Source organism: Verticillium nonalfalfae (genome assembly GCF_003724135.2).
Source record: "Verticillium nonalfalfae strain VnAa140/NRRL 66861 chromosome Unknown scaffold_159, whole genome shotgun sequence".
Lineage (NCBI taxonomy): Eukaryota > Fungi > Ascomycota > Sordariomycetes > Glomerellales > Plectosphaerellaceae > Verticillium > Verticillium nonalfalfae.
In genome coordinates, this window is record NW_021167384.1 from 22,496 (window position 1) to 34,700 (window position 12,205).

At 55.5% G+C, this 12,205-nt stretch overlaps 5 protein-coding genes across 5 annotated transcripts; 2 read left to right on the plus strand and 3 right to left on the minus strand.

The window, feature by feature from the left end:
• Positions 1-98: 98 nt before the first annotated feature.
• On the minus strand, positions 99-394 carry D7B24_002396 (uncharacterized protein; the record flags this gene model as incomplete). Its single annotated transcript, XM_028636605.1, has 2 exons — positions 99-145; positions 205-394. 2 exons carry the CDS (start codon positions 392-394, stop codon positions 99-101), a joined length of 237 nt encoding a protein of 78 aa, XP_028491212.1.
• A 425-nt stretch (positions 395-819) lies between these two features.
• WBP1 (oligosaccharyl transferase glycoprotein complex, beta subunit) lies at positions 820-2,395 on the plus strand (the record flags this gene model as incomplete). The annotated part of the gene is made up of 4 exons (XM_028636606.1): positions 820-964; positions 1,038-1,148; positions 1,204-1,916; positions 1,973-2,395. The coding sequence occupies 4 exons, from the start codon at positions 820-822 to the stop codon at positions 2,393-2,395; spliced, it is 1,392 nt and encodes a 463-aa protein (XP_028491213.1).
• An 875-nt stretch (positions 2,396-3,270) lies between these two features.
• On the plus strand, positions 3,271-5,734 carry REC8 (meiosis-specific component of sister chromatid cohesion complex; the record flags this gene model as incomplete). The annotated part of the gene is made up of 5 exons (XM_028636607.1): positions 3,271-3,289; positions 3,343-3,379; positions 3,442-3,717; positions 3,928-4,565; positions 4,866-5,734. 5 exons carry the CDS (start codon positions 3,271-3,273, stop codon positions 5,732-5,734), a joined length of 1,839 nt encoding a protein of 612 aa, XP_028491214.1.
• A 524-nt stretch (positions 5,735-6,258) lies between these two features.
• On the minus strand, positions 6,259-8,085 carry MRS6 (Rab proteins geranylgeranyltransferase component A; the record flags this gene model as incomplete). The annotated part of the gene is made up of 3 exons (XM_028636608.1): positions 6,259-6,617; positions 6,808-7,922; positions 8,012-8,085. The coding sequence occupies 3 exons, from the start codon at positions 8,083-8,085 to the stop codon at positions 6,259-6,261; spliced, it is 1,548 nt and encodes a 515-aa protein (XP_028491215.1).
• A 462-nt stretch (positions 8,086-8,547) lies between these two features.
• On the minus strand, positions 8,548-9,558 carry EXOSC8 (Exosome complex component RRP43; the record flags this gene model as incomplete). Its single annotated transcript, XM_028636609.1, has 1 exon — positions 8,548-9,558. One exon carries the CDS (start codon positions 9,556-9,558, stop codon positions 8,548-8,550), a length of 1,011 nt encoding a protein of 336 aa, XP_028491216.1.
• Positions 9,559-12,205: the final 2,647 nt, after the last annotated feature.

Here is a 12,205-nt window from a genome sequence, read left to right on the forward strand (position 1 = left end):
CCTATCCCACACGTCCTCCAACAACACTTAGTGAAGAGCCCCAACGCCAGGTTATGTACAATAGTATGTGTCGATTCAACGTCGCACGCAATGGCTGATTACTCGTCATCGTAGCCAGTCAGCTGCTTCCTCGGGCCGGAGGGTACTGTTGTGGTTCATAGTCAGCCGTCGTGCCTCGCGCTACTCCATGAATGGTGAGCCTACCGGGATATGTAACGGGAATCTGAGGTGCGTTCTCATCGCCAAGCATCTTCCTCACGGGGGGGACGATAGCAAGCTGGACGGGGCCCGCGACGCCAATGACGATGGACCAGAAGTAGGCGGGACGCTCGCGGGATGCCCAACGGAGGTAGGTCAAGGGCGCAGCCCAGAATCGGGGGGTCGCGTAGGTCATTTTCGGTGCTGGCAAAGATGAATTGGTCAGTACTTGTTGTCCATATAGTCCGAAAGATGGTGCTTACTGAATTGACCGGTAATGGTGCTGCCAGTTGGAATTGAATAAGCTCAAGCTGGCTTTGAGGTGCTTGATTGACGTTCGCGATGGAACCAACCAGGCTCGTGCCAGGGCCGGAAGAACATCGGATTATCACTGCCCTCACAATCAAGTGGGGCGCCCCTCAGGGGTGGGTTGTTCCGGCAGTGGAGGGTGTCTTGGCATCGGCTACGTATCCCCAAGCTTCGAGACACCTACGATTGGAGAGATCAAGCTCCAGCTCACTTGCGACAGCGAAATCAGAGGCAAGCTGTCGCAATTCTTTGTGCACAATCTCTTCTCCCCCTTTGATACCCTATCGCGAGTCGAGACGACAAGGAATCAAAATGAAGTCGTTTTTCTCGCTCTTCTCGCTGCTCTTTGCCGCAGCAGTGCACGCCATCAGTGCTACAGGTGGAGAGAGGCTACTGGTGCTGCTGGATGATGTCGAAGAGAAAGAGCAATACTCCACGTTCCTCGGCGACTTGGAGAGTATGTGCCACCTTCACCAACGCTGAAATTCCATGCAGCCAATGGAGAACACAATCACTGACAGGTGCTGCAGGCCGCGGGTTCAAGATCAGTTACGAAACCCCCAAGAGCGAGTCACTGAAGCTCTTCCACCTTGGCGAGCGAACTTTTGACCACGTTCTGCTGTTCCCCTCCAAAATCAAGAGTACGGCCTCATCAATGGATGGATACGGAATTAGCCGTTTGCTGACAAGCGCCAGGCCTTGGTCCTAACCTGACCCCCAACATCCTCGTTCAGTTCGTGAATGCTGAGGGCAACGTCCTCCTCACCACGAGCTCCGCGTCCACGATCCCGTCAACCGTTGCCAACCTTCTTGCCGAGTTTGATATCTCTCTCCCCCTTGAGAGGACCGGCCTCGTGGTTGACCACTTCAACTACGACACCCTCAGTGCCGCTGAGAAGCACGATGTTCTCGTCCTCCCTGCCCCCGCCGCTGTCCGACCCGATGTCAAGTCATACTTCCGCCCCGAGACTGAGCCCATCAACGAGGTCATCGCATTCCCCTCCGGCGTCGGCCACACTCTCGGCGCCAGCGCCCTTTTGACCCCCATCCTGCGCGCCCCCAAGACCGCCTACAGCTACAACCCCAAGGAGCAGGGCGACGTTATCGATGCCGACGAGCTGTATGCCGCAGGCGAGCAGCTTTCCCTGGTATCTTCTTTCCAGGCACGCAACTCTGCGCGCTTCACCGTGGTTGGATCAGCAGACCTCTTGAGCAACAAGTGGTTCGACGCCAAAGTCCAGGTCAAGGGTGGGGACAAGGCGAAGACGTGGAACCGCGAGTTCGCCAAGAGGGTTGCCGGCTGGACCTTCCACGAGATTGGTGTTCTGCGTGTCAACGGCATTCAGCACTACCTCAAGGAGTCCCCCGAGGACCTGAACCCTTCCATCTACAGGATCAACAGCACTGTGGTAAGTCTTCCCTCACTAATGCGTGCCTTCAACATGTTTGATCTGACAAGCCTCAGTCTTATTCCGTGTCGCTTTCAGAGTACTCGTGGGACAGCTGGGGCCCGTTCTTTGTGCCTGAGGACGATGAGCTCCAGGTCGAGTTCAGCATGCTTTCTGCGTACCACCGTCGCAACCTAAAGCCAGTTCACAGCGACCTCAAGGCGGCGACGTACGAGACAACGTTCGACCTGCCGGACCAGCATGGCGTTTACAACTTCTTGACAAACTACAAGCGCCCTTTCCTCTCCAACGTCTACGAGAAGAACACCGTCACTGTGCGCCACATGGCTCACGACGAATTCACTCGCTCTTACGCCATTACGGGCGCCTGGACACCACTGGGAGGCATCGTCATCACCGTTCTGGGCTTCCTGTCTTTCAGCGCTGTCTGGATGTACAGCGCGCCAGCAAAGCAGGTGGGCGCCAAGAAGACGCAGTAAAAGACGATTTGTTGGCAGAGCTCTGAGCCGAATGAGAAAAATGGATAGAGGAACGCCGTCAGGTCTAGACTGACGCTGGAGAATGTATCAGTAGGATTGTACATCTGGCAAAGGTTATACCCGTGAAAAGGGAACCAAAAAGCTCAGGAGTCATGAAATGCATTTCGAGTTGACAATATGCCTTGACATTTGCATGATTTGGTTGTTCATGACTTTATAGCACGGGCACGAAATCTGTCCAGCTGGACTGGCGGCACGATGGTCCGAGTCATAATGTTCGTACTGGGCGAACGACATGAAAGTGCTGGTGACACACGCCATCAGGAGTATTCGGCTAGCACAAATTTGTGAGTGATCATCTGAGAGAACCGGCTACCTACTCAATGTTGCGATGGGTTGACAGCTGTTGAACAAGGAAGGATCTGGGGCACACTTGGGGAAAGCATGTGCTTGTAGGACGAGGAAGGGGGTGCTCCTGCCTCGTTCAAATGCGAGGCAGTTGCCAAATTCAAGCTCCTTCCCCCCGTCATCTTGCGCTTACTTTTCTATTGTGATGGGGACTGAAATTTTTATTCTTGCGCGAAACACACCACCACGTCCATTCCTCCACCGGGTGGCAGTATTGTCTCTCCTTAGTCTCCCCATCCGCACAACCCTGGTTGAGTCTCGATCATAGTGGCAGTCTTAGCAGTCACATGACCGACATACGACTAAGACTGACACAATACGCCAGAGTCTTTTCCATATTTGGCGCAGGACGCTTCGAAACAAAAGTCCATATTTCTCGAGCAGGTCTTTGAGGCCCATTGCAGATACTCGAGCGGATCAATACATATACGGCTTAAGCGAAGGCTTGCAGGTCCCGCGTTGTCGCCATGTTTTACAGCAATGACAGTAAGCTCGAGGCGACCTGGCACGCAGATTACTCGGCTTACAATGAGTCTCAGTCCTGACCAATCCTCGGCATGGCGTCTCTACCATCTGGTAAACACAAACTTCACAATCCTTCAGTGTACGATTCAACAGGATATTGATAGGCTTTGCAGGCTCGTCGCGACAGTTGGTCCGCGGGGCGGCGCCCTGAAGGTCACCCGCAAGGCTATTCAGGAGGTTAATGTGAGAAAAGCATGCGAGACGATCCTCCAGCCGGGCGCGCCCCTGGCCCTGCGTGTTCAGGGCAATTTGTTGTATGGCGTGTCGCGGGTTTTTGCACAGCAGTGCGTCTATGTCCTGGGCGATGCGGAAAAAACCCGGACTGACATGCAAATGTTCTATCAACTCCTCGCACAAAATGACACCGACCCCAAGGCTGGTCTAGTTGAGTGAGTCTAGATTTCTCATTTCTGATCAAATTTTGCGTTGCACCTATTCTCGAGGGCCTGCTCAGCGTTCTTTGCGTCGTTGCTTCTCGCCCATTAGCCTTCTGCTTATATAGTGATGGCCTTTCCTCAGCTTTGCTGTGGAATGGTAAATGCCTTGGGAGCACGAACTACAACGTTAGTATTGAAGCCCTCTATGCTAACCAGACGAAGACGAGAGCAGATTTTACTTCCAGACGACCCGAGCTTTGTTCTAGACCCTGTCATTCCCGCTTTCAACTTGAACGGGGGTGGCACTGCCTTCAACACAAGCCAGTCGTCTTCAAACAAAGAGTTCTCGCAACTCAGCCTTGTGAACAGCAGCAGCATCCACAGCGGGCGGGCAGGCTCAATCATGAGTTTCAACCTATCTCAATCTGATGGCGGCAGCCTCTTCCTGGCTTCTCCATTCAGAGTCGATTCATCGGCTAAGAGAAACACACTCCAAGAACGGATCGCCCCTCTGGAGCAATCGAACGACCTGGAGGGCTCCAGCGACATTATGTTCGATATCGACGATGAGGGCAATATCATTGGCATCGCAGATCCCTTTGAGGAGCCCCGTCTCCCCGAACTCCTTCCCAACCTGATTCAACAAGACCAATTCATAAACAATGACATGGCCATGGCCCAAGAGGAGATTCCAGCTTTCGGCGACGATAACCCACTTCAACCACCTCCTAACGAGGACGACGTCCCTATGCTTGAGAAAGAGCCAGGTAACGCCATGTCAGCCCAGCAGCAGCTCTATTCACCTATACCCCAGCCGGACCCAGAACAAGAGGAACCCGTCCCCGGCACCAAAGGGCCAGGTAAGATCCGTACCGCTGGAACGCGTAGTTTCCTTGATTCAAGTACGGTTATTTCGAGACAAGAACATTTGCGCAATCAGGATGATTATCTTCAGCGCATGGCTAGGGAAAGAGCGAGCAAACCAAAGATCAGCATTGCAAAGGCAAGGACCAATGCCTATGCAGTAAGCTTCGGCCAGGGCATACATGGGATCGGCCAAACTTCGGTGTCTCCTGAATTCGTTCACCCTCTCGCGCACTTGTTCGCAGGCGATGCTCTTCGAAACTTGGTGTTTGGTAACCGAGATCCTAATAATCAAGATGCACGCTCGCCAACGCCCTCTGACATCGAAAAAAGCCGTCGAAGGTCTGCGACCCAAGCCTTCGATAACGATTTGGAAGACAATACCAACGAGAGGCGCGTCCGGCCTCGACTTAGTGAAGAGACCCAAGAGCCCGCCCAGGGTCAACAGGACGCGGACATGGGCTTCATCGTTGACAACGATGATGAACTTCCGCCTGAAGTGGGACTGGGAGAACAAGAGCACTTTGAAGACCGCATGTCATCTTTAATGATGCCCTGGAACCGTACACCGAGCATTCATCGTCCATCCTCTGTTGGCGTCTTCGGCTCAAAGCAGTGGAGCACTGGTAGTCGTCAGCCCACACTCAGCCCCAAAGTCAGCACTCGACCCTTCGAACGACGCAGCGGGATCGGCTTAGAAAACCACGGATCTGAACTTGTTGGCGAGTGGGGATATTCTCAGGACCCATCCATTGATGAGGAAGTTGGTGCTGCCTTCACTGTTAACCCACAACAAGAAGTCGGTCCACAGTGGATGCGCACTACACTCGATGTCGACAGCGAATGCTTCCTGCGGTACTCCTTAACGCAGGCTGAGAGAACCGGACGGGCCAGGAGTTGTGATGGCGAGGAATCGTCGCGTCGGTGGGTCGAATTCGAGGAGCTCGCTCGTCCGGAAGAGCACTCCAAGGCAATCGCCGCACAAGCATTCTACCATATCTTAACTTTGCGCACCAAAGGTATGCTTGCACTGCAACAGGAGTGGGAGAACACCCGGCCATTCGGCATCATCCGTATCGGTGTCGAGGTCCCAAAAAGAGACGAACATGCTGTTGAGGAGTCGGTCGAGGGCGAAGACGCCTCGATGAACAGCCACAGCAACTAGGCCGGAAGCGAAGAATTTGTCTCTGAAGTCAATCTATTTCTGGGCACCTCTGAGGGTGGAATGGGCGGGTGGTTTCTTACTCGGCTTTTACGGATACAGCGCCGGCAACACTACAACAATGACACGGCATTCATGATCAACTCCTGGGCTGAAATTTCGAATGGCAAAAGGGTTCAGGGGCGTATGGACATGATATCAGGAGGGCAGAACTCGGGGTTCGGATTTTGGTCGGGTCCATTAACGAAGAACGCAGACAGGATGGCGGAGATGATCTTTTCAGCTGCGACTTGGGAGTTTCTGATGATATTGTGTTGACGCGCCGAGGCTGGGAATTCGTTGAGATGGTTCCATCGGGGGTTTGATCACTCATCTATGGGTTTGCTTCAGGCGTTTTCATATCACATGGTTTCAGATGAGTCAATCTGAAGATGGTCACAGTTAACATGCATGCAAGTGCGTGATCCGTTATCAATTAAGTATTCTTGCTCATGACTTCATACAATCCCTAGCAGGACCCGGCCGGCTTAGTCTTCGTCTTCGCCAACGCCCTCACGATCCTCAAACTTCATGTACTCATGGAATTCATCTGGCCCAGCCGCAGACCCCATGATCTTGGCCCACGCCGCTTCGACTGGTTTCAAAGTAGAGTCTGTGAACGCCAAGTCAAGCGGCAGCGTTGGCAGAAGTACCAAGCCCTCTTCATCAGTCGCGGAGCTCTGACTCTGTGTCTGACTACTGTGAGCTTGCTCATATCGAAGCTGGTAGATCGACGAGAGTTCCTGGGCTGCCTCTGGTCCTGACAAGGCAGCGAGGAGGGAGGAAAGCGCACAGTCAAGAATGGCGGAAGCGTTTGGTGTTGCGGGTGTGGTGAAGTAGAGTACGCCTTGTGACACTGGTTAGCCTGGATCGGAGGTGAAGAAAATCGCGAATAACGAGTGTGAAGGTGCAAGAGATCAGACAGAACAGTAATCGTTGACGTCAAAGCAGCGCTCAGCCAATGTGGATAAGTTTGATTATAAAAAATCATCATGATGCAGAGATGTTTTGGAGGTGAGAGTGGGGAAATCGCTTACTTTGTCCTGAAGGGCATTCACCCGTTTCGCTCGAGTGAGCGAAGATGTAAACTGGATACTGCGCCGGCTGGCCGTCGCTGTCGTTCACGGAGCCGGCAGGCATGGCGACGACGGCCACGGCAGGGTTGGGCCCGCCCTCCATAATGGGTTCGAATAGAGAGGCAAGCGGCGAGTTGATGACTGCAACGAGCCGGGCTACCCTGGTGTCCTGCCCTTCCGCCGCCGTCGCATGATCGCTGCGGATTAGCATCCTGGTCTTGACCTTCACATCTCCCGTGCCGAGCGCCACCTCGAACTGAGCGCCATCTTCGTCAGCCTGCAGGGGACGTGTGCTCTTGACACCAGTGCCCAACATGTACACGCCGCCGCCGACGGCGCACGCCCTGCATCCGACCTGCGCGATCTCACTTCCGCCGCCCCACTTGGGATATACGGCAGCGAAGCCGGGACCGAACATGCCCATGGAGGTCAAATGTCGCTCGATAGCAACTAGGCCGTCTCGGACTTTGATAGCTCCGTCCAGAGAGAGGGTGAGGGCCAGAATCAGGGTGCGCAGCTCAGCATCCAGCTTGAACTCGTCCTCAATGAACGCGGCGAGGGGATCGTCGGCTCGGGACTGCCACTTCTCCTGTTGGGCAGGGGCATTGTGGTCAAGCACGAAGCGAAGAAACTTCATCAGCGCACGCTTGGGACGTGGCTGAATGGCTGTGCTGGCGAAGATGGCCTCTCGCGTCGAAGGGATGGGGGTTAGCAGAGGCAAACCACCAGAACTGTCGTCGCCTGGCCGAAAGACGTGGAAGGCGCCGACGGCGAGAAACTCGAGCTGGCGGTAGGCCCGGGATGAGACAAGCTGTGAGAGCAGAGTGGATCGGGTGTGAAGGATGAAGGGTGCGAGGGCTAGAGAGTAGGCGCGGGAGAAGGAGAGGGGGCTCCCGGCCTCTGCCTGCCGTGACGCGGACGCGGAGGAGAACATGGGCGCTTCGGCGGCAGGCTGCTGCTTTTGTAACTGCTCTACCCATGCTTCTGCCTCTTGAAGGGTGAGAGCCGCTTCATTGCCTCCGTAGTACTCGTTGGGATCGAGATGCAATATCTGCTTGCCCGAGCGCGAAAGAGCTCTTCAGGAAGCGCCAGGACTGGGTCAGTCAGTCAGGTCAGGTCGCCTTGATGACGATGCAGGTGGTACTTGAATGGCTCAGGAACTTACAAGGCAAGGAGGGACTGCTGCAGCCCCGTACCGCAGATGACGACGTCCCAGACGGTCTCTGCGAGGGACTCCATGGTGCGAGGTGTGAAGGAAGGAAACCGAAGAGAAAGATTGACCTCGAAGCAGAAATTGATGGCAAGTTCGGCTGCTAGAGAAGTGGAGAACTACTGGTGGGGGTGTACCGTGTGCACTGTATCGGAACACCGTAGAGCCCGAGCCTCAAATTCTCGTCGTTACGAAATTCGGTGCTTTACTCTTTTCTCTTCTGAAATAACCGCTCAGCATCCACCGCAAGTTGTCAACAAGACTCGCGGGCAGGATACGACGTCTTTCATTAGGCGATCCACGCTGGGCGGAAGACAAACTGCTTTCTTCCTCCAGTATCTGCTGCCTAGAATAACGTCTGATACGGTAGCTCGATGTGAGGAATACATCTCGTCGCTCTTGTGATGTCTTGCAAATCACGGTATTCAGGTGTCATAATGCTATTCACGTGCGTCCTTGTTTTGAAATTGTTTATTGGGGTATCATGATGCTCAGGTCATCACACGACGGAACTCGTCCCACCGCCTCTCTGCAACGGCCACAAACTCTCCGACAAGCTTCGGCTGTAACGTTGTGCCGCCGTGCTTGGACACTGCGAGGAGCTTCGTCTCGCCGCCGTTCTTGTCCACGACAACCGTCAGATTCTCGCGACACAGAGTTTCCTCCAGGCGGTCCGGGTCCACCAGTGTCCAGAAGCGGCCGGGCTCTTTGCCTTGGAAGACGGCAGCCGAAGTGGCAATCGGGAAGCCTGACAATGTCAGCGGCTTCTGCTCTGCGCGCGAGCAGACGACAATCTCGCGGTCCTGGTCCCACCGTGCCGCTGGCAGCTTTGTATTCCGCAGTGCAGCTAGCATAGCGGCCCAGGCGGCGTCGAACGGGTTGCCGTCGAACGAGATGAAGTATATGTCGATGTAGAGCACCCAGTACGCGATGACGACCCTCTCGCCAGCCTCCAGCTCGCCCATGTCATCGTCTTCGTCATCTGCGGCGCTGTAGCCTGTGTTCTCGGCTGGGCGCGTGTGCCATATCCTTAGGTCGTCCGCGTTGACGAGGCCAGAGGAGTGAAGGAGCGAGAAGACACGGGTGCTCAAAGTCTGAGCGAGGTTCGTCGGGGGCACACCGGGCAGGAATTGGGGTGCGGAGCCGGTAGCCAGCTCAATGTTAGGAACGAGGAGGTCGTAGTCTCGGAGCTCGGCGCGGCCGCCATCGTCGCTGTCGCGGATGGAGGCACGATAGTTGGGAATGTTGGCGGTCGGGAGGATCTCGCCGCGGATGCCACAGATGACTGTGTTGTCGCCGATCCGGACAAGGGCGCTGCCGTGAGCGTGGGTCAGAGTAGACGTGTTGATGTTGGGAGTGCGAGCTTCGTGGGGCGCCCGACCGTTACTGCGCGTCGGTGTCGTTGCGCCTGCCGCTTGGGGAGTCTGAAGATTGGCGAGAAGGTATGGGTGTGGGGAGAGTTTGGCGAAGGTCTCGCGGGGGAGACCTTGGGGCGTGGCCATCGCAATTTGACCAAGTGTGTTATGCGATGTGTATTGGGGCTAACGAATTGATTGAGATTCGGATTGTACAGCATGAAGATGTGGATCTGGACAGTGAAGCAAGTAAAAGAAGGGTGGATTTTTGGACCTGGCAACTGCTTCGATTTTTCGAGAGCCAGCGCAGCCTCGTAGAGTACTTTGTGCGGGGCACACTACAAGTGGCCAATCAGCGTAGATAGAACCTGAGCTTGCTCAGCCTCGTCATCCATCTCCAGGAAGGAGCATGCCTAGGGAGTGTTACCTTCTTTGCCCTCATCACCAGCTTGTCTAGGTGCTTTTTAATTGCTCCTCTGACAAACTGCGTCACCAATTCATCTACCGGTTGTGTGAAAGGGGAAATGCGATTCGTGAACGACACTTCTGCTTCCAGTACACTGCGGAAGAGGTGGTGTACTGGTTGGCTGCCAGGTTGTGTACCAAGTTCAGACCGCTACTAGCTGGGATGAACACGCCTGATCGAAGGGCAGACATGTTGCATTGTGGTCAGCACAGTGGCGACGAACATGACCCATGGACAAATGAAGAACGTGTGCAACCCCGTCGAACACGGCAGCACGCCGTAGTCAAGCCTGAAAGGTGCACCAACCATGTACTTCATGAGACCGGTCAGCAGGTCCCTTTGGGGTACGAAGCGAGGCCACAGCAGTTCGAGGTCACAGTCAAGTGGACATGTCCCGGAACCACTATCCTCGACCATCGGTCTTCGCGCTCGACATTCTCGGCCTTAAGTCGAGTCGACTGTTGGTCCTGGCATTGATGCGGAATTGTCAACAGCTATCACCAACGGACTTGCAAGGGTGGAAGGACGTTGCGGCCCGTAGATGGGCGATGAACCGCCAAGACCGCGGGCAATCTGATCTCCGTGGGTTTTAGTGCCGGGATGTGGTCGGCGGGCAATATGCCGCAGGCATCGATGGGAGGTACAATCGCGACCAGACCACCAACCGCCTGTCCATCTCTGCTTCAACAAACCAAGAGCCAAGCATCGTCACGATCCCTTCTTGCCCGCCAACGTCCTCATTCGGACAAGACTCCTCAACGCGTACCACGCCGGCCCCAGGTTCGCCAGATATGGCGCCATGCCCCCTGCTATTGTCTGCGAGACTGGCCAAGTCGAGAGCCCAGTCTGCGTCTGCTGCGACTAAAGAGACAAGCAAACGAGCCAGCCGCGGAGGCACGACTCGCGTGAGTTCCATCAACACGAACAAGCAGCACGCACCAGTTGGAACAGGGCAATGCCTTCACTCAATTGGCCTTTCTCGAGCCCTTGGCTTGGAGCATTCGGCTTGGAGCATCCAGGTACCGATAGCCAGTTGGCGAAAGCGCGAAAGCCAGCGTCCAGTGGCTCGAGGCGGTGGCAGGATGCACGGCTCGACACACAGCCTGGGCGAATCACGAGCTTCGCATTGGCGCCCGTCGAGCGACCCTTCGCCCTTCTAGGCCAAACTGGAATTCCTGGCTCCTCCACCTGACAAGGTTCCCCCGCGAATCAAGACGGCCATCCCAGCCATCTCGACGACCACCCTCACCAACATCACGGCGCCCGCCTGCATGCCCGCCTGTCCTCTGCCATGCCATTCGATCGCCCATCACGGCCCCCAATATTGCTTGGCCGCGGCTTGGACGGAGCTCGGGGAGCAAACTCCCAGTGTGCCGTGCGTGCACAGAACGTGCTTTGCCTGCAGATTCCCCTTGCCGCCTGCGGCCGTTTGGTCGCCTGAAAGGGTCCTCCCCCGCACACTGCGCGGAGAGAAGAGATAGGTGAACGGAAAAAGAGGCCTATCATGTCGACCGCTTGTTCGCCTTCTTTTGCGCGCTTCGTCTCATGCTCTTGCTCTCTACCGACTCACCCATTTCGAATACTAGCCCACAATGTGCACAATTGCTGAAAGAGAGAGATAGTCTGTTGACGCTTGAACAAGACAAATCCTTGGTCAAGGCGATACGTGCCAACAACTCGCTGGTCTCGACGATCAATGCGCTCACCTGCCATCGACCCTCCACTTCGCGCAGCTTCCGTTGGACAAGCATCTGCAAGCGCGAGCCCAGCATCACATCCCATCCTAGTGGACGCTTCCCGCCCTCGGCCGTGATTACACCTGGTCTGCCGAGACCCTGGCTGAGAGCTTGCAGCACGACCTGCATACCCACGCACACCTCTAGCGCCTACGCTTCACTTCACTTGTTCACCACAACGAGGCCTGGCTGCGTGACATCTGCCAGCGGGGGGGCCGGCCGAAATCTCGACCAGCCAATATTAAGGTCCGGCCAGCCGCTGGGCGTTGCGCCTCCCACCTCGATCCTCACGATCCCGCGACTGGTACTCGACCTCTTTCTGTCTTTGATTGACTGGCTGATTCGACATTGCAACATTGAGTGTGCACATCCACATGGCCATCCTGCATCTCACTCATGCCACCCTGAGCTTTCACCTACAGGCCCTCACGCGATTTCACCTGCTTGCTTGACCAGACCCTCCTTGCTGCTGGTCTCTTGGTCCCATATATCCGGTCTTCCGACCCCAAACCTGCCCACCGACGTTCCTCCACGCTGTTTCACTGCCGGCCTTCGTTCCCTGCCGTGTTACTCCCACGCTGACGTGTTTCGC